The sequence below is a fragment of the Glandiceps talaboti genome, chromosome 1, assembly GCF_964340395.1.
Source record: "Glandiceps talaboti chromosome 1, keGlaTala1.1, whole genome shotgun sequence".
Lineage (NCBI taxonomy): Eukaryota > Metazoa > Hemichordata > Enteropneusta > Spengelidae > Glandiceps > Glandiceps talaboti.
The window spans coordinates 7,855,914-7,882,790 of NC_135549.1; the positions used below are offsets into that span (position 1 = coordinate 7,855,914).

The 26,877-nt window shown below is 35.0% G+C and overlaps 1 protein-coding gene across 2 annotated transcripts; it reads left to right on the plus strand.

Annotated features, from left to right (window-relative positions):
• The first annotated feature begins 5,117 nt into the window (after window positions 1-5,117).
• LOC144438175 (transcription factor EC-like) lies at window positions 5,118-26,065 on the plus strand. 2 transcript variants are annotated; one of them, XM_078127323.1, is made up of 9 exons: window positions 5,118-5,132; window positions 5,430-5,830; window positions 17,540-17,753; window positions 19,126-19,350; window positions 19,808-19,900; window positions 20,583-20,769; window positions 21,631-21,706; window positions 22,368-22,515; window positions 23,033-26,065. In XM_078127323.1, exons 2-9 carry the CDS (start codon window positions 5,652-5,654, stop codon window positions 23,345-23,347), a joined length of 1,437 nt encoding a protein of 478 aa, XP_077983449.1. In that variant the 5' UTR covers window positions 5,118-5,132; window positions 5,430-5,651; the 3' UTR covers window positions 23,348-26,065. The 2 variants fall into 2 exon arrangements, with proteins under 2 accessions (XP_077983449.1, XP_077983374.1); XM_078127248.1 differs by lacking the exons at window positions 5,118-5,132; window positions 5,430-5,830 and adding an exon at window positions 13,552-13,845.
• The last annotated feature ends 812 nt before the right edge of the window (window positions 26,066-26,877 follow it).

Genomic DNA, 26,877 nt, shown 5'->3' on the forward strand with positions numbered 1-26,877 from the left:
GTATTATTAGTAGGACACGCTATGAACACTGGGATATAGTGAGTGACCTCGAGTGAGCTCCACTCTGATACATGTAGCTGATCAACCAGGCCATGTTTGACAGTACTAATTTTAACACATTTTTTTGGCTCTTCTCCTTTTCAAAAGAAGATTCATTTTCCACGTCACATATATATCAAGAATAGATGTTTGATCGATAAACGATATTGATATATCGTCCATATTGTTGATGGCCTAGATTTAATTGTGTTCTTGTCTACATTATCTCGATATGATATATATATATATATATATATATATATATATATATATATATATATATATATATACATATAATTTCATTCTTCTTTCGCCAAGTAGAGTGCTCGATCACCTTGGAGAGCTATCATACATAAAAATGAAAGAAGACGAGTCTGATATTACATAGTGGAATTACACTACGGACCGTTTCACCCGAAGGATCGTCAGGTGTAATAGTGTGGTTTAATAGTATTCGTTAGCTATACATCCTGCATTATGTACATAACTTGTGTGTGTTCACTGATGGCTGTGTGTACACAAAAAGATTGACAACAAAGGTTACGTATTATTAAGTAAGAACTTGTTAGCGTGCCGGCATTTACTGATTAATTCAGTTCTGCTGTTCAAGTTCGTTGATTTGTCGGCAGTTATAATAAAATATTTTTCCCAGAGGCATAGTTGACATCGTTTGGTAACGTTAGAGTATGAGGAAGCCTGCTTGAGAACTGACCAGTGTACGTCGTAATTAATGTTGCTGTCTTTTAGGTGCCAAATGTATTTACTGAGTGCAGTGTCTTTCTTCTTGTGATCAAGTTTAAATGAAGACTTGTGGTTGTTAAACCTGCTTTTGAATTCTGTGTCACTAACGCCTATGTATGATTTGTGATCTTGATTAGTGGTGACTGTTGCTTTGTAAACAACGCTTTTTATGAGGCATTTTCCTGCGAGAGGGCACTCCTTTGGTTTTCTGCAGTTACAGGTATTTTGTTGTGTTTGCTTAGCTTTTGAAAGTATGGCTTTATTATGACCGCTGATTAATTTACCCATGTTGTCCATGCAACTATATATATATATATATATATATATATACACATATATATATATATATATGTATATATATATATGTATATATATATATGTATATATATATGTATATATATATATATATATATATATATATATATATATATATATATATATATATATATATATATATATATATATATATATATATATATATATATATTACGGTTTGTGCGGTGTATAATATGATCTTAATAGTTTGATGACCTTTATAAAAACCTGACTGTACTTTTATATTAAAGCTTACTATCCAATAATCCTAGATAAATCCCCGTTTATATTTCAAGGCACTCTAGAGTTTATATCTTTATGTTTTCATGGACCCGTTCGATTTTCTCTGCCATTTCATTCTTCACTTTTGCGTGGTCACAATGTTACGGCGTATTTCCATTTATAATTCGCCCTAATGAAATTACTTTAAGGTGTGGAAGGAGGAGGTGAATCATACGAAGGGCTTAACCCTAACCTTATACTGGCTTGAAATCAACTCGAGTTATAAATACAATGAAAATCACAAAAATTGACACAAAACGTCGTCTGGCTCGACCAAAATCTTAATAAATCACTGCTACATTTTGTCAACTGGCCCAACAAAAGTCTTACCCAAACAGTGCCAGATTTTATCGTTTGGCTCGACATAAATGTTCGTCGAGGAAGACGATAAAATGTAGCAATGCTAGTAGGGTTTCTGTTAGTCTATGTGTGCGTGAGTTCCAGCATTACATATATTTATTGTGACATATTTCCATCATAGTGACCTGTGACCTATCTCCATGGTGATGACCTATGAGCTATATAGTATAATTCCCTGTTACCTATAATTCAACCTATTACATTAAAAATTTAGTAATTCACATACTAGCATCATAATTGTACAATCATAGTAAAAGTAGACGACGTGTAAATTGTCAATAATCCAGATTTCCGTGTTTTCTACTTCTCTGATTCTGTTTTTGAGTCTGGTTTGTTTTTATCCGCCATCAGAATTACTCTTGATAATTACAATGCTATCAGTTTCTAAAAACTGTATTTGAACTTTACGAAATTAGGATGTGTCTCGAAGAGTTCGTCATGTTTGCAATGGAACAAGTGAATCATATGAAAGGTTCTGAGTTCGACCGGGGTCTATAAAAAAATACGCAACGTGATAAGATATTCGATTCATTCGGTGTTTATTTGACTGTAATGATTCGGATTCGAAACACACCAGACATAAAGGGGTCTTATAAAAGATCACCGACCTTGACCACAGACAACTATATAGTGATATAATGAGAGTTACAGGACTTAAAGACGCACAAGTTCATTGCAAACGGTCTGGTCTATAGAATATTCAATACCTTACCTATGAACAATAAGCTTACATATCATACAGGTAACCACAACGTTTTACTGTGACTCGTCTCAAAAACGTACTAAGGTTCTCCTAGTACCCCAGGGCCGGACTTTTGGGCTATCTTCCTAAAGCCCCTGATTTAATGTAATATTTGCACATCACCGTCTCTTTCTGTTCAGAAGTAGCTGTCCGTGGCTTTTTAAAGTAATTTAAAAGTAAAGTAAAGATGACTTACATCATTTACCTCTAGGACATTGTGTTTTGGAGGAACACATGCAACTACCAGAACGATTGATTTTTTTTCAATATTTAAAAATAAAAATTTACGGTGTTACGTTGAATTTGATTCTGAATCAGAGTTTGTAGCAGGGGGATCAAATAGTTCATATAGTCTTGAACGGATAAGTAAGTAAGCCTATTCAATGATTGTATCGAAATCACATTATACGTGCAAGAAACCACACGTGCAAAAAAAGCGACACATTTCAGTTAATTTGTGTATGACATAACGGTAATAATTTTGATAATCTTTAAAGAATACAGTTATAGTGTTTAGCCACACTATTATTGTGTACAGCTAAAGTGGCGCCTTTTTGTTTGGGGTAGAGATTTAGCCAAACCATATCACCATACTACGTATCGACGCCTATACATGTAGAATGAATACAGTATACCACTGGCTGAGAGTGACACATTCTATCCGATGTATTTCGTGACTGTCATATGACTAAACACTCTGCATGTGACCTCGTAAGCGAAATATTGTGAACAATTTGAACAGCAAATGACAATCATATGACTTGTGGATTTATAGAATGGAAATTTGAGATGACGGTGATATTGAGGCAGTGCAGTGCCTCAGACAGTAGCTTTCTTTAGTGATCTGAGACAGTGTGCACTTCGAGATTCCTTGGTTGACTAGAAGTATACCAAGGATTATAAGTATGATGGAAGGAAATATCGTGTCAAAGCCAGATCGGACCAAATGTGAGATGTTACTTCAAAGGATAACAACATCCCCACAGGGTCGAATTCGTGCAAAGGCTTGGATGAAATTCTTCGGGAATTTTGAAGGCTGTAGTTCGAAAGAAGACTGAGCAAGGAAGTTGACGGTTGCTAAAAAATTGTAATGATGAGCAATGTAACATTTGGTAAGTAAGCTTATATTCAATATACTCTCATTGCAGGACATAAAAAGTGAAATTCATATACCCGGGTTTCATAGTTTCTACTTTTCAAAACGTACAGTAAACGTCACGGAGTACTTGCTGTAATTGAGTAATGAATAATTCATAGTAATACTTATAGCCGGGTGAAATTGACACCCTCTCAGGGTGAAATTGACAACCTCTTTAATAAAGGTGTGTACATCGTCGACGTTGTACACTATTTTGGTATATAATGATTATAACATACACAGTGAATACGAATACCAGTAGAAATATACACATACATATAATCAGTCATGTATTAGCATACACATTCTTATTGGTCGTAGTTGATTCCAGTGTGTGATTCGCTGATAAATTCGTTATTTATCTTTCTACAATAATCAATAACGGTAGCCAGCAAATATTTTACACGCAGGTTGTACTCCTGGCTTGAGCAATGTTGATTTAGTGTCTGTACACACGATCAATCATAGGCTTCTATCGACCTTTAGTGATAAACACGTTCTTTGGAAGTTTTCAACAGTTCTTTACGTCAGTCGGTTGGCCAATGTTTTATTTACTGCATCATTATATTTAGAAACCACAACAGTTACATCTATTCCAGTTACTACATTTAATTGCCAGCCATCGACGTGTCGTTTATTGCTTTGCTTCCTGAAAGTTTACCCTCTAATGTAAAACAGTCAGGGAGTCTTGGCACACAGTCGCCTGTGAACTAATATTCTATTCAATGGTGATCATAATACAAAATGATGGCGTTATTAGGTACAATATATTTACGAATATTCAAAAAGTACCGTGTATATATGTATGCAAAACTCTATTGACGGTATTTTTTGAATATTCGTAAATACCTAATAGTGCCATTACATGTATTAGTGTTATATAAGCTTATGACCATCCCTGAATAGAATATTAGCTCACAAACGACTGTGAATTGGCATCATACCTTGCTGAGAGTAACGACAGCAATCGCGACGTCGTTTTTTTCAATGCAATGCTGTTCCACCTAGCACCTTGTAAGAATGCAGTGGAAAACGAACACAAATTAGAGAATATACAACTGGAACAGAGAAGAGAGGCGGTGGAATCGTTAGATTATGAGAGATAAAAAACCTAGGAGTGTCATTAATTCCTTTCAATGTTTTTCCACTGTTACTATGAGTAGCATGCAATGTTTTGATCACGTGAAATTCTTGTCAGGAAGGGATGAATCACTCGCATGCGTAATAAGTGCGCATGCGTATTGTCGAGTGCAACCCATCATGTGACGATGACTCGTTGCAGGTCACGTCGGAAAATTCTCAAATGTCACTCCAAAAATAGCAACAGTAATTATAGTTCTTTCATTTATAGTATGCGTAAATTTAACTTTTGTACTGACAAAGGAGAAAGTCGATAGAAACTGTCATCAAAAAAGTATATTGAATGTTTATTTAATATACTATATGTAGAACGACGTTGCTATTACCGATGACAAACTTCGATGGTCTTCACCAGGGTCTTCACATCATGAACATGTACGAGAACCGCAAGCTGTGAGGAAACCCCTTCTGTTTTTAGACACCTAAACATCCTTATGGGCGATTCTATTCATTAAAGTAGAGAGGCGAGAAATGTACTATTTCAAGAGTGATATGAGAACAATGCCCCTTTTCACAATTTTTTATACGTATATGCAACTTTTGGGGGAATATCTTGGAATGTGTGTCTTTCGTATCGTACAGTTTGTAAGAGATTCGGTTATTTGGACCGGTTGAATACCCGAACAAAGTTTCAATACCTTTACTTATTTATAGCATTTATTTCTTTGACAGGGTCATCAGTTAGGCGATTACCTATGACGTCAAACGCCAACTTTTACAATGCACCAATAGCAACTCAGACGTAGTCTGTTCACGTGTGTCCACGACGCTAAATTATGAATGAAGTTGCGAAATACAAACATAGGAGAGAGAGATCCCGTCTGGCGGTTGTTGGCTGTACATACTATGAGTTTAGCTTACAATCAGCAGTGGTGATTTTTTTTTGTGGCGTTGATGCATCAATGCGATGATACCAATGCCGGTGACAGCCAACCGAGGATCAACCAACTTGAACCAAGGAAGAGAAAATATCATCACTTGGTAACACTATTGGAAGAGGATGATTCCAAAATATTGGCAGAGACATTTCCAGTCTTACAACAGTGTTTTGCCCCTCTTGCAAAACGCATCTGGTAAGATAGTGATGTCTCCTATATTCAGGTTTTATAGTATCATGATCTGGTTTGGTATAAGGTCCCATGCCTTCGACTGTGGCTCCTATGCTTTGTGTATTCCCCAACCTGTTTACCAGTGAAGAATTCGGTCCAGTAAATACTGTTTTCAAAAGCCGTTTCAAATTTCATTTTAACGATCTAAGGATCTTTTGCGAATATTCCAGCCGTACGTAAACTCCCCCAACTGAAACGGCAATTCCGATAGGTAGTAACCTATGGAATGCACTTGAATACATCTCTATTCATTTTGGAACCTGCAATTCTTTGGTTCATCAGAGAATCGACTACAACCACGTTCAGTCGGTTGTATTTGCTCTAGGTGCTGATTGCATACCACAAAAATATATATATCATATATTCACTGACAGATGACAGATGACCTATATGGCATGCATATGCCATGACAGATATTTTACCAAGATCTAAAATAACAGAAGATACTGTCGATAGCATTGTAGAATTGTTGTCTTCACATGACAGGTGTATGGCGCGAACAAATTAACCCATGCTTCTATCTAGTATAACCACCTGTTGTTGTTGTTTCTAGTAATTTATGTAGGAACGCCATTGCAAGATATTGTATGTCTTACACCCTGTCTTTGTCGATAAAACAGTTTTCGACACATGTTCTGTAACCAAGGACTTAGTGCCAGACAGATACATACCCAGCCCGTAAAAATTTGTTTTCATTGGTAGAACAAATGTGTTTTTATTATAGTAGACGGTTTTTGTGCAACAAAGTGGGTTTACTGAATACCTTCCTCTGAATCGTTTAACTTGGTCACATTCACGCCTCGACTATTTTCGAAGCAGAGAGTATAGGAAATCGATATCTCGACCATCGTGAAATTAATTTATCTTATTGTGTGGACATGTGTGTGTTCCAAATTGAAAGTATGTTTATGGGAGATGACAATGGAACTATGCTTGGATATGTTATGTTAATATATACTATACTCATCTCCAGACTTTCCTACTTTCCTTTCCCTTTCTTTCCACAAACTTGTAAGTTTCTCACCGCAAAGATATCCAACAAGCAGCAAGATTTTTTGACGCTTCTATAATACTAAGTGGTGAGGATGGCCTTGTTCATTGATGACAGTTATTTTCCACTGGCTTCCAGGAATACATTAGAGCTTTGTAGTTATGTAACTGCAAGACAAAGGCGTACTTGAAAGAACATGAACTGAAAGCCAGTCTAGTGTCAATTTATACTGTACAATAAAATACTCAGTAATATCATCTCAGCTCAACAGCTGTTAAACTATTTTTACGGAGAATTGTTAGTTTTTCGTTTAATAATGATAAACGGGTTTACTGTAACAGTTTTATACTTTTCATAAGTCATAAAGGTGCGTTTTATTTTACTTTTTATCGGCGGATTTTTCTACAGTGAATATGGAGTGAAATAAATATCAGTGTAAAGGTGGCATTTATAGAAATTAAAAGGACAATTTGCATTCTGTGCATATTATGTATGAAACTCCTCAGTACGGACTTGGGGAACGTTACGGTCATTGTCACAATTACTTTCATAACTATTACAGCACTTGCGGTTTTTTCTAATTCACATTATCGTGTCACTCATCATTTGTACGTGCCATCTTCATGTAATACAATGTAAACACATGTAATTTACTTGGAACCATTACTAGTAAAGGGTCAACTCCGACGTCATCAAGAACTCACTCAGGTCAGGCATCCAATTTCATCCATCGGCGGAAGTACACACCCTATTCATCTCATTTGTTGCCATGATCACAATAATGTCAAGCAACCAGAACGTCGTGAGTCAGACCCTCCATCAGCTAGATTTTTCATTCCTCCATTCACCATCACAGGTCAGAACACAAGCACACATGTAGACAGCAATGCATATATGATCACAAATAATACCAACCACGATACGATATCCTTCACCACCATTAATTCCATTTATCAATTGCATCATCATGAAATGTGTTAACACTCAGTCCGAAGTCCTAAAATATGCCACCAAAATCTTATTGCTGTTATCCCATTTTCAAGTTGTGTTGTATGTCTGGCCTCTGCTAATCGACGACAATAATACCCTGATTAATCTTTCAGGAAAGACACCTTTGGTCAAATCCCAAAGTCCAAATATTTAAATACAAAGAATATTATTGATAGCATCTCATATGATAAAATGTTTCACTTACATTTAGATTAGTTATCAATATTTTGTTTTAACCATTTTTATTGCCATGGATACGTGTGGTCAAATGTATCCTCAAAATGTTATTATTTAAAAAAGAAGAAGATATTTATCATAACCTAGATAGCTATTGGTCAAATGTTTCCACAAAATATTTGGATCAAACCTTGTAATCACCAATAAAAGCTATCGTAAATTTATGACTATATACATATAATGGTCTACATGTAAAATGCTCCACAAATATTAAAGAATACCCACATCGCCACGAAACCGACTTTATTAAATTCTCTGCCATAAATGTAATGATTTCAAGATCCTCAACAAACACAATACCTATGCTACCATCCTCCACCATTGGAAATTCTAATCATTAAACAGTACACCATAATTTATGACATGCGAGTGCTATACCCCATCATGTCTTGCAAAATCTATAACTCTAATGATATATTACTACGGTAACTTCTATTCATACTTATGAATGTTGAAATTTGACATCTGGTAACATTTCATATCACTGTCAGTAAGCCTTATACATTGTATTCCAACCTGTTGTAACTATGATACAATGGTAGGTAATGAGATGCTGTCATGTACATGAAAATAATGTTCATTCGAGGCACTTTTGACGACACATAAACAATTTTCACATTTGTACTAGAACTGATGCGATACGATTTATAGCTGGGTTAATCAACAATAGACACTGAATGTAAGATAAACTTGTGTCATTGTGTTGATTAGACTCCCTGGAAATACATGATTACGTTCTAAAAAATAGTGAATTAGCCACATATTATTGAATCGGCCCTACAGGCGTGCCTACAGGTAAACAAACCGGAACGCCCTTTTTGTAACTTGCGAACGTTAACTCACAAATATATATCAAGACACGTCTACTGATTCGTCATTTTATGGACTCGTTCACCTTTCCTACAATTCGTTATAATTTGCATTTGAGCTATCCAGTTTTAACTGTTAAAACATGGCCGCAAGTGGTGTTGTTACATTTCAAACTTTCATACCGTTTTATAGTACTGCTGTACTCTTCTGGATACCAACGTGGTCTCTAACTAAACCAGTGTGGAGGTGTAAATTGTAACGATTTCGTATAGGATCTAGACTACACTGTATTGGCGTGGTTCAAATCTAGCACACCAAATGTTTAGGGTAGAATCTTGTACCAAATGTTTAGGGTAGAATCTTGTATCAAGAAAGTGCATGGGTTTATATATTCCGTAAAATGTTTGAATCCCCACCACACTACCCATTTACTTGTCAAATCTATGACCTTTCTCTAGGTTAAAAAATTCGCCTGCTTATTAGGTACAAATGCATTTGTATCTAAAATCAAAGAAACCATGAATTGCAGTGGAGTAAATGAACTTGTTCGCTATCTTATAGTACAAACAGTTTTGAAGTATTGGTTGTGGAATATTTAAATATTGATTATACTTCTTCAAAAATATACCGGTTGCCAAAAAGCTTACAATCTAACATTGGTGTGTTTTCAAGTAAGACATATATTGTAGGTATTGTTGTCCAATGTGTTTGTGTGTGGGTATATATAATATTTATTTACAATGATATTATCCAGATGATAAGTAATGGTGAAATAGCAAATGATTGAGAGAGAGAGAGAGAGAGAGAGAGAGAGAGAGAGAGAGAGAGAGAGAGAGAGAGAGAGAGAGAGAGAGAGAGAGAGAGAGAGAGAGAGAGAGAGAGAGAGAGAGTTGATTTATCATATACTGATCGTATGACATGATGAGTGTTTATTTCTTACCCATAATATGGATAGTGAAATATAATTAGTGGAAATAGATGAGCTGTGGTGTTGATGGTTTTTATTTTCAGCGGTCAGGTTACCTGGTTCATAGTGCATGACGCTGTGTAGTTGATCTTAGCTATGGCACAGTATGGAATACATGTATTACTTACAAAATGAATTCGAAACGTAAGCTGCCAGACTTCTTATTAGGTTTGGCAGAATGAAATTGCTTGAAAAGACTTACTGTCATATGGATATCACAACGATTGTCAATCAGATTTACTAATTGTAAAGATATGTATTTATAGAATAAAGAAAATGGACGCTATGAGTCCAGAGTTCATGAGTATTAAGTGTACTTTTGATGCTGTCACCATGTGATCGATAAAAACAAACAAACAAACATGGTTGTTGTATGGAAAGCTTTGGTAGAATATACATACAAGAATTGGGATTCGATCCTGTAGTTGTACCATACATCTCTTATATGAGGGAATTACCAGGTTTAGACCGTTGTTATTGACCGATGGAAAATAGTGAATAATGTTAAAATGATAAATACTCAAGAGTACTTGTATTAAATGCATTGGTAATTTTTTAAAAACAAGTATGATCTAAATTTGAAATGATTCATTTTCGATGATCTCACCCCATATCATCCGGCCATGTTTTGTTTTAATATAATGTCTTTACATATGTAACTTTAACCAATGGCTCTAAATTATTTCATGGGACCGTCAGATAAAAGGCGGGACGTCCATTCCTTTGGTGGCAACAGTGAGACAAGCAAATCTGCACCGTACGTCATAATGGCGTACATAAGATATTTAATCTGAGATTATAATCCTTTACATGTATTAGAACTCCGGCAAAATAAGACATACAATTGACAAGACCTGAAATTACACACAAACTCTCATGAAAGGAAGGAAACAAACTAATCTTTCCCACATACTTGCAATTGGAAGGAAGTGAATCAGTACATCTGATCGATTAAAAGTTCATATTTCAAAAGCAAGGCGAACTTTTATGTATTGCAAGTAGTCGTCGAGCGTCTATATAGGCCTAACAATCTTACAAAATTACCAATTCGGGGCAAAATCTTCAAATTTGAACTGTGAACAAGAAAGTAAACATAAAATATTCCAGAATCTATTATTATGTCCCTGAACTAACTAGGCTGCGAAGTGACTGTTGCATGAACGTTTGATTGATTGATTGATTGATTGATTGATTGATTGATTGATTGGGGTAAGGAATCCTAAAATGTGTGCAAGAATGTCGTGTGGACGGTCAAGTCGTGCAGGCCAAAAGTATAATTCTTTTTCTGGCTGTAGTTTTTGCGCTTTTCGATGTAACGTTACAGATTATTTTTTATCCATTTAGGCCCATCTGTAGTATTTTGAAGGAACCCATGTTTTTTTATTATTAAATGTTAACATTACTTTATTTCATACAACTTCTCCTTTTTATTGACATGTGATTTTTGGGATTTTTTAAATGTCGAATGAAGAATGTCATTTAAAAAAGTGGCAACTTGTATTTGTATTTGTCTTGTTTGTCTTGTTTGTTTGTTTGGTTGTTTTTGTTTGTTTGTTTGTTTGTTTGTTTGTTTGTTTGTTCATTAATATTGTGCCGAGTGAGCGTGTCAGTGACTGAGTTGTATAATAAATTAAAATTATGTAAAATACATTTATTCCAGACTCTTTGTACTTAGATACAGTCTGGGGATACATGTACGTGATACCCCATACTTCTTAGCACGTCATCAAAAACATTATACCAACTCAATTTCTGGAACTATAAAGTAAGTGTTAATAATGAGTTAAGATGGTTATTTTTCTTTTCACCTACTCCATCTGTATTTCCAAGTAAAGCTCACTGTCGATGATGAACTTTGAACCACGTGACTTCTGAGTCACGGTGCAAACCCCGGAACGATATAAAGCTTCGGAAACCAATTAAATAATAACGCTAGCTTCAAAATAAGTTGCCCCACTAAATTCTAGTGGACCAGTGGCGGTAGACACCAAGTTCATGTACCAAGTTTTTCTCCCAGTCACTTGTAAATTAATATTCAATTCATGATCATAATACAAAATAATGACGTTATTAGGTATTTACGAATATTCAACAAATTCCTTCACCGATGTTTGCACTGAGAAAGGAGATTCTCGGTGCAAACACCGGTGACGGTAAATCAGTTGTGATTTTTTGAATATTCGTAAATACCTAATAACGCTATTATTTCATCCTTGAACAGAATAGTAGCTCACAAGTGACTTGATATCACCTTTTATAATGTTAATAGTAGACTGTCGACAGTCGCTCGCGCCTTTTTTTCCTCCGTTTTATCTAAACTCCGATCCGGCGCAACACTAGTCTAATCGCAAACTGATACCGAGGGCCAAAGGCCCGAGCCTTCGGCCCTCGACCATTCGGGCCTTCCGGCCCTCAATATCAGTTTGCGATTATACTAGTGTTGCGCCGGATCGGAGTTTAGATAAAACGTAGGAAAAAAAGGCGCGAGCGACTGTCGACAGTCTATGTAGTAGTGATATCCACTGTAACATACTACACACACTTCGTATTCATAATGTAATGTGGTCACTTTCAGTTTTAACCCTGTTACGGATTCGTACGGGGTAAATTCTGCAATATATTCTAGGTCTATAATTCAAAGAGTTTGCACCAGCATTTACGACTAATAGATCCGAATTTGTGGTCTATTTGTTTCGTATTCGGAGGCCATCGGCCCATAGATACAATATACCAATATTACAGTAAAGCAGTATTGAAAAGGCAATGAAACTGTTACCAAACACGGTTTACTTCTTTACGCAGTTTCACAAAAAAGACTAATAGATGTAAGATATACGAGATCAAATCACCAAAAAAACTTTGCAATATGACAACAACTCTTGTGGAACAATATAATTATAAGCATCTCATCAAACTGCCAGTCCTCATAAAAAATCGAATGTGGCATATCAAACGTTTTACATTTTCACCACCTGCCATTGTAGAATATTAAAGATAATCTGGAATCTGGTGCTTATAAATATTTATATGACCATAAGATGGTTTTTTGTTGAAATTTCGGATGCCAATTACTTTAACTTTGCTCATCCATTCTGGCTCACCCGTTCTATTTTCACGAGAAACAGTAGCTGCAATAATTGTAGCTTTGTTTTTATTTATAATACTTTTTTGTCCTTTTTTATATTTTATTTTTTGTGACTCAACATTGTCCGTTTTACTTTTTAATTCTTACGGGGTTTGCAAAGAAAAAAAGAGGAGCGAGAGCGACGGAGGGAAACCGCTACATAGTACTGCATCTATAGCAGCCAGTACGGCATCAATAGCAGCCACCCCCTTCCCCCTTGTAGAATCGAAAGTTTAGTGTGGGTAGCTATGACATGTATGAAATCATCGGAAAAGTATATGTATGTCCATTTCAATCACTCAACGTCAAAACTGTCAAAATTATCCCCCAATATCACAATTAGTGAGACTTACAATTTACAAAGGTTGTCATATTACAAAGGCCCTGCAAAGGCCAGTGTGTGATCAACTGATGTAATCCCAGTGTGTAAAAATAGAAACATTAGTGATGTCATTGCATTCCCCGTCATGTGATGGGCTTGCCACCACAGCCAATCAGATCGTGCAATCTAGTACCACATGATCCTATGTGGTCCAATCGTGATGAATAGTAAGAGGGTAGCCATTATTATCTCCAACCATGTTCAGCGAAGGGCTTGCATACGTAGGTACCGTTTCTGGTGACAACAACGACTAAAAACATCGTCTTGTGGCTGATTATCTGGACTTTGTTGGTATTTTCATGTTCTTAATGTCGTCCTCAACGATAGAGTCGGGCATTGACCTTGATTTTGAACTTCCATCAAATACAGACGAGCTGTTGATCACTAATAATATCGAAGTGCCGACCGAGATCCCAACGAGTACGAGTGGTGTGCAATTCTATAAGCTGAAAAGTGTGCCTTTGGACGACATCGTTAGGTAAATGAGTTGTTACTGTTACGTTAATGCAAGAAGTGCAACGCATTTTATGATGTAAGCCATTTTTGGATGTGAATGTTACTGTAGTGTCTGTCGTTTCCAGAATATGTAGCTCTCAACCCTTCACAAAATCCAGAATGCAATATGCTTTTTTTTTTCAGACCAGTTCGAAACATAATGTGGAAGTATAATATGGGAATTCCCCATCTAGGTTTCGATTGTAGGACGAGTTTGAGATTTCCTTGTGCATACCCCAACGTAACAATTTGCTCTGCATATACTGTGAGCATGTCAGGATAAAAAACTCTGACCCTCATGTATACTAGGTCGTAAAAGAAACAAGCTCACGATTTTCCAGATAGTGAGATAAGAAATGCATGCCAGATTTCCGGGAAATTACCACTTCCTCGTTCGGAATGCCTCGTTTATTTCCAACACCGGTTTCTGGAAGAAATAATGATGGCTCTTTCCATACAGAATTTCCAGACCCAGCTATAAAGACTTCGTATTCTGAGTAGTAATACAAGGTAGGACATGTCGCACATGTTCACTAAAGGGGAGTTACTAGTACACCTATATATACATTATGCAACGTGTACAGGCAGCAACTGGTACTGTTGACATCCGTGTGGCATATTATTTGGCATCAAGAACACATGTATAGTACAATGAAAACATGTCGGTTGTGACAAAATTAGAGTGGTTGAAGGCGGTTTTGCACTTTCAAAAATGAAGGGTATAATACGAAAATTTATAGGTATGCACACATATGTAACTTTATTGTCATGTTACATATGTCACCAGTTGAGATATCATACTATGATTTATAGCAGTTGAACAAATACATGTGGATCCATATGGGGGGAGGTTCCCCAATTATATTTAGGAATAAGTTTGTATGTTTGTGTAGATAAAATAACAATGAATCAAACAGGCAATTGGGGGTGTTGTTCCGCATTTTATTTTGGAAGGAGGCAAATACAATGTAGAAGGTTTTGTGTATCATGGGATTACCTTGAACTTTGTCTTGTGTGACATCCTAAAGATCAAACAGCACATCATCAATAATATAACTGTTCAGTTGGAAATAAAGGCTTGTATCTACATATTTATCCATAGCTCAAGTTATTTGTCTTGTGTCCATAGTACACTGAATGATTCATGGCAGTTTGGTCATTGCAGTCTTGGCTTCAGTCGTTACCAGCTTGGGATCACAACCTCTTGACATAGTTCCATGGTTGTTATGATCATTCAACATTTAATAATAATAATAATAATAATAACTTTATTTGTCATGTCGATCATGAAATTTTCGTTGCATTGACAGAAAATAGACAAACTACATATCCACACAGTTTACATTAATTAAATACATAATCCATGAAAAGTAAAGTTAGGATTACAATACATATAAATGCATACATACATACATACATACAGACAGTAGCGGTTACATGTTATTTACGAGATGAATAGATCTTGGAACATGTTGTTGTCGTGAAACATTTTGTTTTGATGAACACACAGCACCTCAGAATCACAAACTCTTTGAGTTGTATTTCCTAATATATGCCATCCAAGTATTCTGAAATATAAGCATACTGGAGACTCAGAGAAAAGTGCGCAACTTGCAAAAATAGCAATAGTTGTAGAAGTATTGGCAATATTTATTTCATGAATTGATGTGTATAATATTCTGAGGACAGGTGGACAATGCAACATTAACATATGAATATCCACTAGTGATAGTAAACTTGGAAAATATGACATTAATAGAAACGTGAGTATGCTATAAATAAGAGGTATGGTACATAATATCTTTCATAAGACAACCATTACATATTATGGTCATAGAACAATCTAAAACTGGCCTTGGTACAAAACAGTCACTCTCTTTGAAAAAACTGTGAATTAATGTTTGCTATCATATGCCAACTATTAAACTTACCTGCTACCAAAATAGATGTGTATATTTTCTAGTGTAATGTGTTCAACACATATGTAGGGCTGCTAAGGATGTTCCAGTGCAGAATAATTCCAAACGCGGGACGGTGGGACCCCATTTATTTTTATGTGAGATGACTTCAGTGAACTTAAAATTCCAGTCATACTGTATTTTGTACATAAAATATACTGCAATACTAACTCGTACTTTTCACCACTGTAAGCTGACCCCCCCCCCCCTCCCCAAAAGCAAAGAATTCAAGATGTGTTCTGTTCATATGGACTCCCAACTATCAAACAAAGTGATGCCTGTAATGTATTTGCACTTTAAGTGAACTGTGAAATTCCACAAATAAATTACTGTATATACTGTATGATAATATTATAGTAACAAGCACTGCGCATGATTTTCGGAGGGGAAAGGTCAATGGATCATGTCAGAACTTCCATGGCCATTGGATAAAATCCCATTGTGCTGCAGAAGCTGTTACAGTTGATCAATTTACCTTGTAAAGGTGCGTTAGCTCCCAGCCCTTTATATAGCATACAAGCATACCGCACATTATTCTATTCAACTCATCAAGTATGTTTTACTGCAAACCATATGGAAGTGTACAAAGTCAACCTGCCTGACTATTAAACAAATTATCTTCATGTCATGGTCAATGCTACCCATCACAAACTTATACAAAACAATGAATTCTGTACATTAGTTTCTTTGGAGGGCTTTGTAATTGAAGATTTCCCAATTGAAGAGTTAGCAGTTTAAAATCAAACATGTAAGCAGAATTGCAATAGCAAGCCTTTGTAAGCTCCTCATTGAAAATATGACATTTTGTACACAGTGGTACACGTACATTTGTATAATTAATAATAACTCTTGCAGATGATTCCTAATCATTGTTTTATAGCTGCACTAGCTGTAACTGGGGAATTACTCTATTTTTTTTTGATCAGAAAATCAGCAGTATTTTCACCCAAATTTGTGACAATACCAAAACTTAGATGTTATACATGTTAATTAGGGGTTGATTGCATCAGGTTGAAATTGTGATCATATTGGGGAGCAGGTCTTTGGGTGCAGACCCAAAAATCAATTTGATGAGATTTTTAGTGTACCATATTATAAAAGAATATGTGTACAGCAGCACAAACACATTTACCCATAGGTTATTCAATACCGTTCAGGTTGTACAGTATTAGGAATAAGTCAGTGTATCTAACAAAACAATTACAAACCCAAATTAAAATTCAATTACAAACCCTAATTAAAATTTAATTAAAAACCCAAAACGTTCAAGTTGCAGCTAGCGGTAACAATATATATTGCTTAAGTTATTATTCATAACGTTAGAATGAGTTGATGCTTATTAATTTGGTAATGTTGAAATTGTTGACTCATTGTTGTGACTGGAAGTTGATGCCAAATTTAGTGTTGTACACATTGTGTGTGTAGATGAAAGGGGATTGCGTGGGTGTTGTAAGGTACCAACACTGAATATCTTTCACTTCCTTATATGGCAGCTTGTGTCTCAATTCTAAGGAAGATCTGTATCACAGTATGATGCTGCTTTTACAATCGTGATACTTGCTTTCTGTGTGCCAATACCAGTCTTCCATAGTATGTCACATTAGTTGCAGTCTTCCATAGTTTGACCACAGTATGTCACATTAGTTGCAGTCATCCATAGTTTTACCACAGTATGTCACGTTATTTACAGTCGCAACACTTTCTATTTTCTACCACCAGTCCTCCAAAGCGACAACCAAATCTTAATCCAATGACGTCCCGAACTAATCTAAAGCAGCAGCTTATGCGGCAACAGCAGCTACAAGAAGATGAACGAGAAAGACAAAGGCAACGTTTAGCAGCTGAAGCCCAAGCAGCATCAGCAGGTTCTGCAGCAATGGCTGTTCCAGTATCATTAGCAACTATTCCTGAAGTTCCCAGACAAATATTACAGGTAAGAAAAGAGCAAAAGATTGCAAGGCATGCACTCGGTTGATTGATATCAGACAGTTGATAAGTAGTATATACAAATGTAAGTGTAAAAAACTTGAAAGCAGTTAAAATCTTAACATCCTGTTACATTGCCACAACACAAAAATGTAATTCTAACATTTCAGTTTCATGAAGCTTTTGGTATTTTCTGTTTCCCCTTTTTTTCTTTTGAAAGTGAAATGCTCGTAAATAAGAATTGTAATGATTTAATTAAACAGTCAAGGTACAAATATGAAAGTATAGTAGTTTTGAATGATGAAGTCTTGACACAGTGGGACATGTAGCAGATGTGTTGTCAGATATGGGTGTCTAACTTTATAGTCAAGGTCAAAGTGTGTAATAGTTATCCAACTTAGTTAAGGTCAAATTAGTTGCCATCCCTTTGATATAAACTGTCTATATGTAACTTCTGTGGCAAATTTTTGTTGGTAAATGATGACAGCCCTTCCCTTGTTTTAATGTTTGTGTATTTCAAAAGTTATATTCAATTATTTCCTATTATGTAGAAGGTTTCCACCTATTTTTGCTCTCTACACCATTTCAAATATTGTGCTGTAATTTTCTGCAAATATGATTATTCATTTTATTGTTATCCGTACCTGTTTAAATGCATAATAAAAGAAAATGTAGCTTTGAATGAAAAACTGAACCCTAGTATATTTCTTGCAAGTTTGTATATAGAAATGCTGTAGTCACACCAAAATGCTACTGTCACATCAAAACATGTACATATATATAAAGTGTAGGAGTTTTAAAGTGAAAGAATTATTTGCTATATACAGTAATATCACAATTTGTCACTTTTGTGATGTCTGTGTTCCTGATGGGGAAAAAAATGAATGTGCATATGAATTTTTAGGTATAGTTCAGATCAAATGCTATCCTCGACAAAAGCAAGTCATATAGAAAAGTCTATATTGGATAAGAATAGCAAACTGAAACATGGCAGAGAAAGATCGAGGTCTGTATAGTTCTATGCAAAAAAAGAAGACAACAGTCCAACAGTTATCCTTGTTGGGTAAATAACAGTGCTTGATACCATCCCTTAGCTATTCATTATATGTGTGTTTTGGCAACTTTACATAAAGATATTTGTTGATAGTCAGCCCTAAAATTCTGACATTTTCACAGATGGTTCAGAAATATCACAATTTGCACAGGAAACATGATTTGCTGCATTGAAACATACCTTACTTTAATCCCTTCAGTGCCTGAGCTCACTTTTGAAGCTAAAAAAATGTAATCTTTGGTCTTGGAAGATGTATTGTGGCAATTTGGAACATGACATCAAAGATTACTATTTGTGACAGTAATTGAACTTTGTTGTCTTACAGGTTAATACACGTTTGATGAACCCAACTAGATTCCACGTTGAACAGAAAAAAAAACAACAAGTAAAAGAATACTTGTCCCAGTCTGTGGGAGCAATACCAAGCCGATTTTTAGTGCCACAGACCAAAATAACACCACCAGTATCACCGTCACATCTCAATGGACAAGGAACAACTGTTCCAGACAGTCCTATGTCAGCAATTAGTACTTCAGCACAGAGTACTGAAGTAAGTGCTATGGTTTATTTTACAGTAGTCTTAGGAGATTGCCTGGTTTATTTGATCTGTCCATGTTTGTGAATAAAATCTTGCTTTCTAGATTCCTTATCATTAATTAAGTTCATGGCAAATTGTGAAAATTTGACATGGAAATTTGTTCTCATAAGATGGCCCATTTAGCAAAATTTTTAAATTGTTACATATTTCCTCGCTAGTCGAAGTCTAAAATAAGATAGAGTTAGTAGTACTGTGAATTTATATATGTGTGTGTGTGTGTGTGTGTGTGTGTGTGTGTGTGTGTGTGTGACTGACTTTTAGACATCAAATTGATAAAATGTAGAAGGCATCCAGTAGTACAGAAAGCTACCAATTTAGTAAAGTATTTGAAGTGTTTGAGCAAATAGATGTGAATTTTAAAGAACTCTGAGTACTAACTTTAGTTACTATGCCATTTCTGTTTTAACAGTTAGATGAATTCTTAGAAGATGTACTGAGTTTAGGATCAAGCCTTGGAGAAGATGCATTGATGAATGCATTAGACCCACAGCTTCCAGCCACAGTAAGCATTCTTTACATAATTCCAACATTATAATGTAAGCTGAAGTAGCAATTTCTTGTGCATATCATTGCCTGAAAGGATTCTGTGAAATAGACAGCAATACTTACTCCTCTTTCTCTGTAGGGGTATTTGTTTGTACTGTACACAACTAAGTAGAAGTTGGGAGAAAGAGGATTAATTCAGTATTTGAGTTGTAACATTAAACAACAAATTGTCATGTCCTTATGCATGGATAGGAACTATATAACGTAGGGTATCTCTATTCCAAGAGTGTTGGATCAGTGTAAATGAAAAAAAATTATAGTCATGATCAGTGAAAATGATAATCACTATCTACCAGTCAAAGTCACCTTTGCTCTACACATTTATACAAAACTAAACAGCTGTATGATATATATTCTACAAGAAAAATTCCTCACATATATTATTGTGTATTTGTAAGAACGTTCTTATCACTGATTGTGAATATATTCTTATGGTGAGTGGCCTGAAACCTCTGAAACATGACTTGTAATGATATCATAGCTGTATGAACACTTTCAGCAAAAGTATCTACTATTTTAAAAGAAACCAATTACAATGATCATTGGCCATAATTTGTATGACCTACTACTTGGGGTTCATATATTTGATTTTTTGTGATACACATATTCATATTTGTTTGTACAAACATTTATTGCAGCTTCCTACCACAAATCTATTAGATCTTGGAGCCACTAATACCATAGCACCAACAGACTTTCAAACAACATCTCAGTCCTTACCTTCAGATATAACAAAGTATACTCTAGAACAAGAACTTGTCTTAACTGATGAACAAGTCAAGGCTTATGCCAAAGAAAGACAGAAGAAAGACAACCATAACATGAGTAAGTACTATTGGTTACTTCATGTTAACTTGTATAGCCAACCGTCAATGTAATATAACTGTCATCAAGGTTTGCCTTGAGGACATAATTTGTTGTGATGAGAGTCTGAGAATTTTGCCAACAATATTGTATTGCCGAGATTATTACTAATCGTTATTTAAAGTTTACCAAAGACACATTACTTTTAACATTAGATTCTCTATGTTGCCCATTTAGTACAATCTACTTGGTTTCAGTTTCATAGTTTCCTTTATGAAAACTATTCCATACTTACTACCAATCTCATTATACGTCAGGTAAAAAAGTAATGAATGATTTATTCCTTTACCTACAATGTTAGGATTATTTTGGTTTTCACCACTTATAAGATTTTAATACAGAAACATAGCTTTCACCTAAGGTAAATTTTCTTGGGTGCAAAATGAAGTTAAATTTGTGAATACAAAATAAACATTTGCTCAGGTGAGCTTTCATCATTCTACAAGGTAATGCTTCTTCACAACCGAATACATTTTTGTATTTAGAGGAATTTATATCAAGTGAGAGAAAGGTCAGCTCATGTAGCAAATATTAATTCCGTGCAAATAATAGTACAGTACTGTATAGTTGTTTATCTGTATATAGGAAGTCACATAAGAGGAAGTGATGTCAAGTTCCATGTCAAAGGTTATATGAGTTGAGAGTGTGTGGGAAGGCAGCCATGTGTTGCTAGGAAGAAGTACTTATCAAAAATATAAATAAAAAATTACATTAATAATATCATAACATGTTAATATTAGTTATAGTACTATTAATTGTGTCAAAAACATAGTGAAATAAACTTCAATACCTAGTAACCAATATTCTTGATCTGTTTTACAGTTGAAAGGAGGAGGCGATTTAATATAAATGACAGAATCCAAGAACTAGGTACTCTCTTGCCAAAGAATATAGACCCGTAAGTTATCATATAATTATTTTGTATGCTGTTCATTTATTCAGCTGTCAGGTATTGTTATGAATACCAATAATTGTGTCTGAATACTATCTTGTATGATGAAATATTGTCTGTGTTCCTACATTACTGTAGGTCACAGTATATTGATATTGTCTGTGTTCCTACATTACTGTAGGTCACAGTATACTGATATTGTCTGTGTTCCTACATTACTGTAGGTCACAGTATATTGATATTGTCTGTGTTCCTACATTACTGTAGGTCACAGTATACTGATATTGTCTGTGTTCCTACATTACTGTAGGTCACAGTATACTGATATGTGTTCCTACATTACTGTAGGTCACAGTATACTGATATTGTCTGTGTTCCTACATTACTGTAGGTCACAGTATACTGAATGTTAGCTCTGTTTCACAGTCCTGTCTGTGTCATACCTCCTACATGTGCTAGAACATACTTCGTTATGACTGAAGCCATCAGAAGTGAGATGAAAGTCTGAAGCCCCAGAGACTTACACATGTAGAAGTAGTGACATTACAATTTACAAATATAAACAGTTCATTACATAGGTTTGTAGTTGTTTAGACTAGTTTGTCTTTTAAGATGTTTAAATAATTCTCATTGAAACGACTAACCAGGTGTTTTACTCTATTTACAGAGATCAACGCATGAATAAAGGAACAATTTTGAAGTCATCAGTAGACTACATAAGAAAACTACAAAGAGATACAGAAAAAATGAGACATGTTGATGAACGGTCCAAGTCTCTAGAAAACATAAACAGAAAAATGCTGTTGAGGATACAGGTAAGAAGTTATTACAAAGATAGAGTCATTATGATATGTTTATTTTGGGAGCAAGTCTAAATAAAAACAAGACAGACCAAAAATACATGTGATTCAAAGACTAGAAGAATGGAGATTAATATACTTACAAGCAATTATTTCAACCTTGACACAATAAAAGGGAGGTGATACCATTACGTTGTGCATGATTTGTTGATTGAATTCATTGATGAAAGATGTAATTTTTATGGAAGTCCTAAATATTAATATGAACGTTGTGTCAATACATGAACATTTCTTATCAACATATGGAGTTTGTACAAAGGAGAAAATTGATAATGAGTCCCTTGATTTCAGCAATATTTACATACACTGGATTGTTAAAACTCTGACTGGATTGGGTGTAACTTGTGTAGATTATAATAAATATTGTGATCACAGCTATAGTACAACTCTTGTGTATGAATAGTTCCTATTTTTCCAAGTTTAGATAAAAATTAATCTTCTGACATCATTGACCTTTTTTTTGTTTCAACAGGAGCTAGAAATGCATTGTCGAGCACATGGTATTACACCAACACCTTTGAGTAATGATACATCTACAGCTAATATCACAGAGGAATTTCTGAAACAACAGCCACCGTTGGGTATTGCAGTCAAACAGGAACAAAGAGACAGTAGTATATTGAGTGCTATGGGTACTACAAGTACATTAGATGATCTAATGGATGACAGCATGTCACCAATGAACAATGATCCATTGTTATCAGCCTCCTCCCCAATGGATCACAGCACACGTAATAGTGTAACAAGCACTGATGACTTACATGATCCGTCTGAATTCATGTCATAGAAGTTTTTTTTTTATGAAATTATCCCAAGGTATTGCATATTGCATCTTCTGTGTAATTTTTCTATGAAATCATGACACTTCACATTCTCTCTGGCTGGCATCCTAGAAAATGATAGTGATTGAAGTTACTGGAGTGTTCGCAAGTTTTCCCTAACATACAGGTGGTGAGTTGTTTAGTGTGATCTAACCTTTATCACTAAGATGGCCTCAATGTTGTTACTCCATGTGCAGACTACACTTAGACATTACAAAAGAGATTATGGATATCTTGTTTAGTATCTGTGAAGTGGGTGTTGTCAATTATGATCTGTTATGAAGTATGTGGTGGTTTGCCTTGAACTATGTAATAAGGGGAGTACCTTTTATTCAAATTAGGATCTGGTATTTTTTAGGAGTGTTTCACCATGATATATGACCACTTGCATGGTGCAAATTTAGTCAAACAAAGTCCTGGCATATAGAAGTTACTTCTTGATAATTTTTAAATTCAAATTAGTCTGAAGTGGAATTCCAACTCTGTAGCATTACTAATGTAACTTTAAACATCCACACTGAATGATATTAATATGATTCTGAATTTTTTTTTTGCAAGCTATCATGTAAGATATTGGGAGCAAGGGAGTGTTTATTACTTGTAAATATTTCTGTAGATAGACCTTTTAACTGCCTTATAAATATATATATATATAATATCAAGAAGGAATTTTGATACTTGTTAATTTTAGCATACCTAACATCTTTTCCTTTTTCGTGCATGGTAAAGCTTTGTAAGTTAGTTCAAGTCCAAATACTTTTTAAAAAATATGGTATAATATTTCCTATTTTGTGATTTTAGTTGTGGCAGGGATCATTCATACCCTTTGAAGGTATGTTGTCGATTCCATTGTCTGTATTCAGTACCTTTATGTACCCTGTATATTATGTTTGTGGCTTCATTTTATCATAAAGCATATTTTTGTATATAGATATCAGTACTTAGTTGAAGTTATAAGGTGTGAAGCCATACATTGAAGATTTTGACACAATTGTGGGAAAAAAGCATATAATTAGTACCTGATGTGATTCAAATCACTGCCATGTGATCTCAAGTGTTGACATGTTTACTTGTATAAGTTGTGTGTGGAGCATTTGGGGTGTGCTTTGGTTGCTAACTTACTTGTGTTTTCACAGCAGTTCTTGAAGTCAATGTGCAAGCTAATATTGTGTCTTTTCTAATATATTTGAACCTTGGTGTCAGTGAGGTGTAAATCTTGTACATTTAAAGAAATGCTAGAGGAAAGTGAAAACCCTCAAGATTTTACTTACCTGCTACCTTTAACAAGAACACGAGTAGTTTTTGACAGTGTGGGTCTGTCATTATTGCCAGCTGTCCTCAGTAAGTTGTTTCAAAGCACACTCCAGAGCTCCGAAGTCAGTAAAATGAGCACACAGAGGAAAGATCATATTAAGTTGGTGCCACTTGTTTGGAGTAGGAGAAACTACTGATCTGTTTAATAGGAATGATTTTTACATGGCTCATTGATTGATCAATTTGTTACTATTAGCTGATATCGGTAAGGGCTCTGTGCCTATACTAGCGTTAACATTTTAGAAATTGATATTAATTTGACATTTATATAACTCTGATGGAACAAATCATATAACTCAGTTGGATGTAGGTTGTTAATATGTAACATATACCATATACTGTAATTACATGTATTTTGTTCAAAGCAGAGGGTCTGTATGAGTCTTCATTTGAAGTATTTTGGCAAGGGAAGAAGATGCAGATCATCACATAAACTTGAAAGATTTTAGTGACAGAAACACTTGTAGCAGATTCATCAGAAGATATATAACAAAATATTACAGCCACAATATGGTGCTCTTTGCATTGTAATCAGTTTTGATGCCTCATTTCAGGTTAATAAATAAAATACCTGACTTCTTTATGTTTGGGCAAAGTGATATTAGCATATGCAGTGTACCTCATTTGTTGTTCCTGTGAAAATCCTTGTATAATGCCGTAAAAAATGAATGGGTATAAATAATATATTTGTTGTATATTGAAGTTTACCAAGTGTGTCTTAAAAATCATCTTTATCTGGATGTATTATTGTATAATGATTATATAGAGTGGTGTCAATTTGCTTGACATTGATCAAGGTGTACAGTTTATGAGTTTGTCTGATTAGTGTTTCAATTGACTAACTTTATCGAAAAAGCTTTAAAATTTATGTCCATCTTGGTCGTTCTCATAATTAGAATCACGTCCACTTCACAAGGCTAAACAAGTGTAATATGTGCTCATGGGTGGTACATGAAAAGACCATTTCCATTCTGGCAAACCAGAGCTGATATTGTTACGTGACACTGCGAAATATCAATACATCTTAATGGTGTGACGGTGCCGTAAAATGAGGCTGTGGGTTACAACGATGACCATTTTAGTGTAGAGAATTTGTCACTAAGTCCTAGTATTTTAACCAGATACACTTTGTGTACAAAAATACATTTGTAAACATATGACTAAATGAGAGCACACTCCTTGGCACACACACCTATATATTCATTTTGGACAATTCTCAATATACAATAATAACGGTAGTTATGGTAACAAATTAAATTTGAAAAGAAAGAAGAGTGGCTATAAAATACTGGTTATTTATATTTTCATTAAATACCATCTGTAAATAGCTTACATTATTGCATTATAATAAACACATTTCATTTCTACTTGACATGAGTTCAAGACTGTTTTGTGAATTCTACTGGGAGAAGTCCCAGAAAGATACGTGACTAAGCGCACATGCACGAGTGAGTGTGTGTGTGTGTGTGTGTGTGTGTGTGTGTGTGTGAGAAGTTGCATATGAAGTGTTACAATATATTTTCATGGAGGGAAGAAAAACTGCAACATTGTAATGGGTTCTTTGTGAATAGTTTTGGAATTTGCCTTGAAAATCCATCAGAGTATCACCAGTGAAGATTAAAAAATTGTTGTACAGTATTGTGCATAATGAAGAACAGAATATTTCTTGGGTCCAAAGTAATGGACACTTGATATTAACAATATATGTTTATGTATGTGAATATCCGAGTATGGTGTGTGTGTGCCAAGGACATCTACACTGTCCATCACTCATGCTAATGCTATTTGATTATTACAAAATTAATTGATATGCTTACTGACCAGAACCTAGTATATTCGATAGAAGTTCTTCTGAACTGTGGAGAACAACGATTTCACTCTGAAATACATACATAGAGACACTTTATCTTGTACCGTAATACGTATTTTGCATGTAGGCTTCTGTCAGTTCATTTGTGTTTCATACATCCACATATCAATCATATTGCAAAGATCTGCAAATTACTTTACTACATGATTTTGAAATGGATTTAGACGAGTTGAAAATGGGGCGGGTTAATATCATGGCGAGTTGAAATTGGGGCGAGTTAAAATTGGGGCGATTTGAAATTGGGAGGATTTGAAATAGGGGCGAAGTGAATAGCAATCCTCCTCTCCATCACAATGATTCACAGCATGGTTG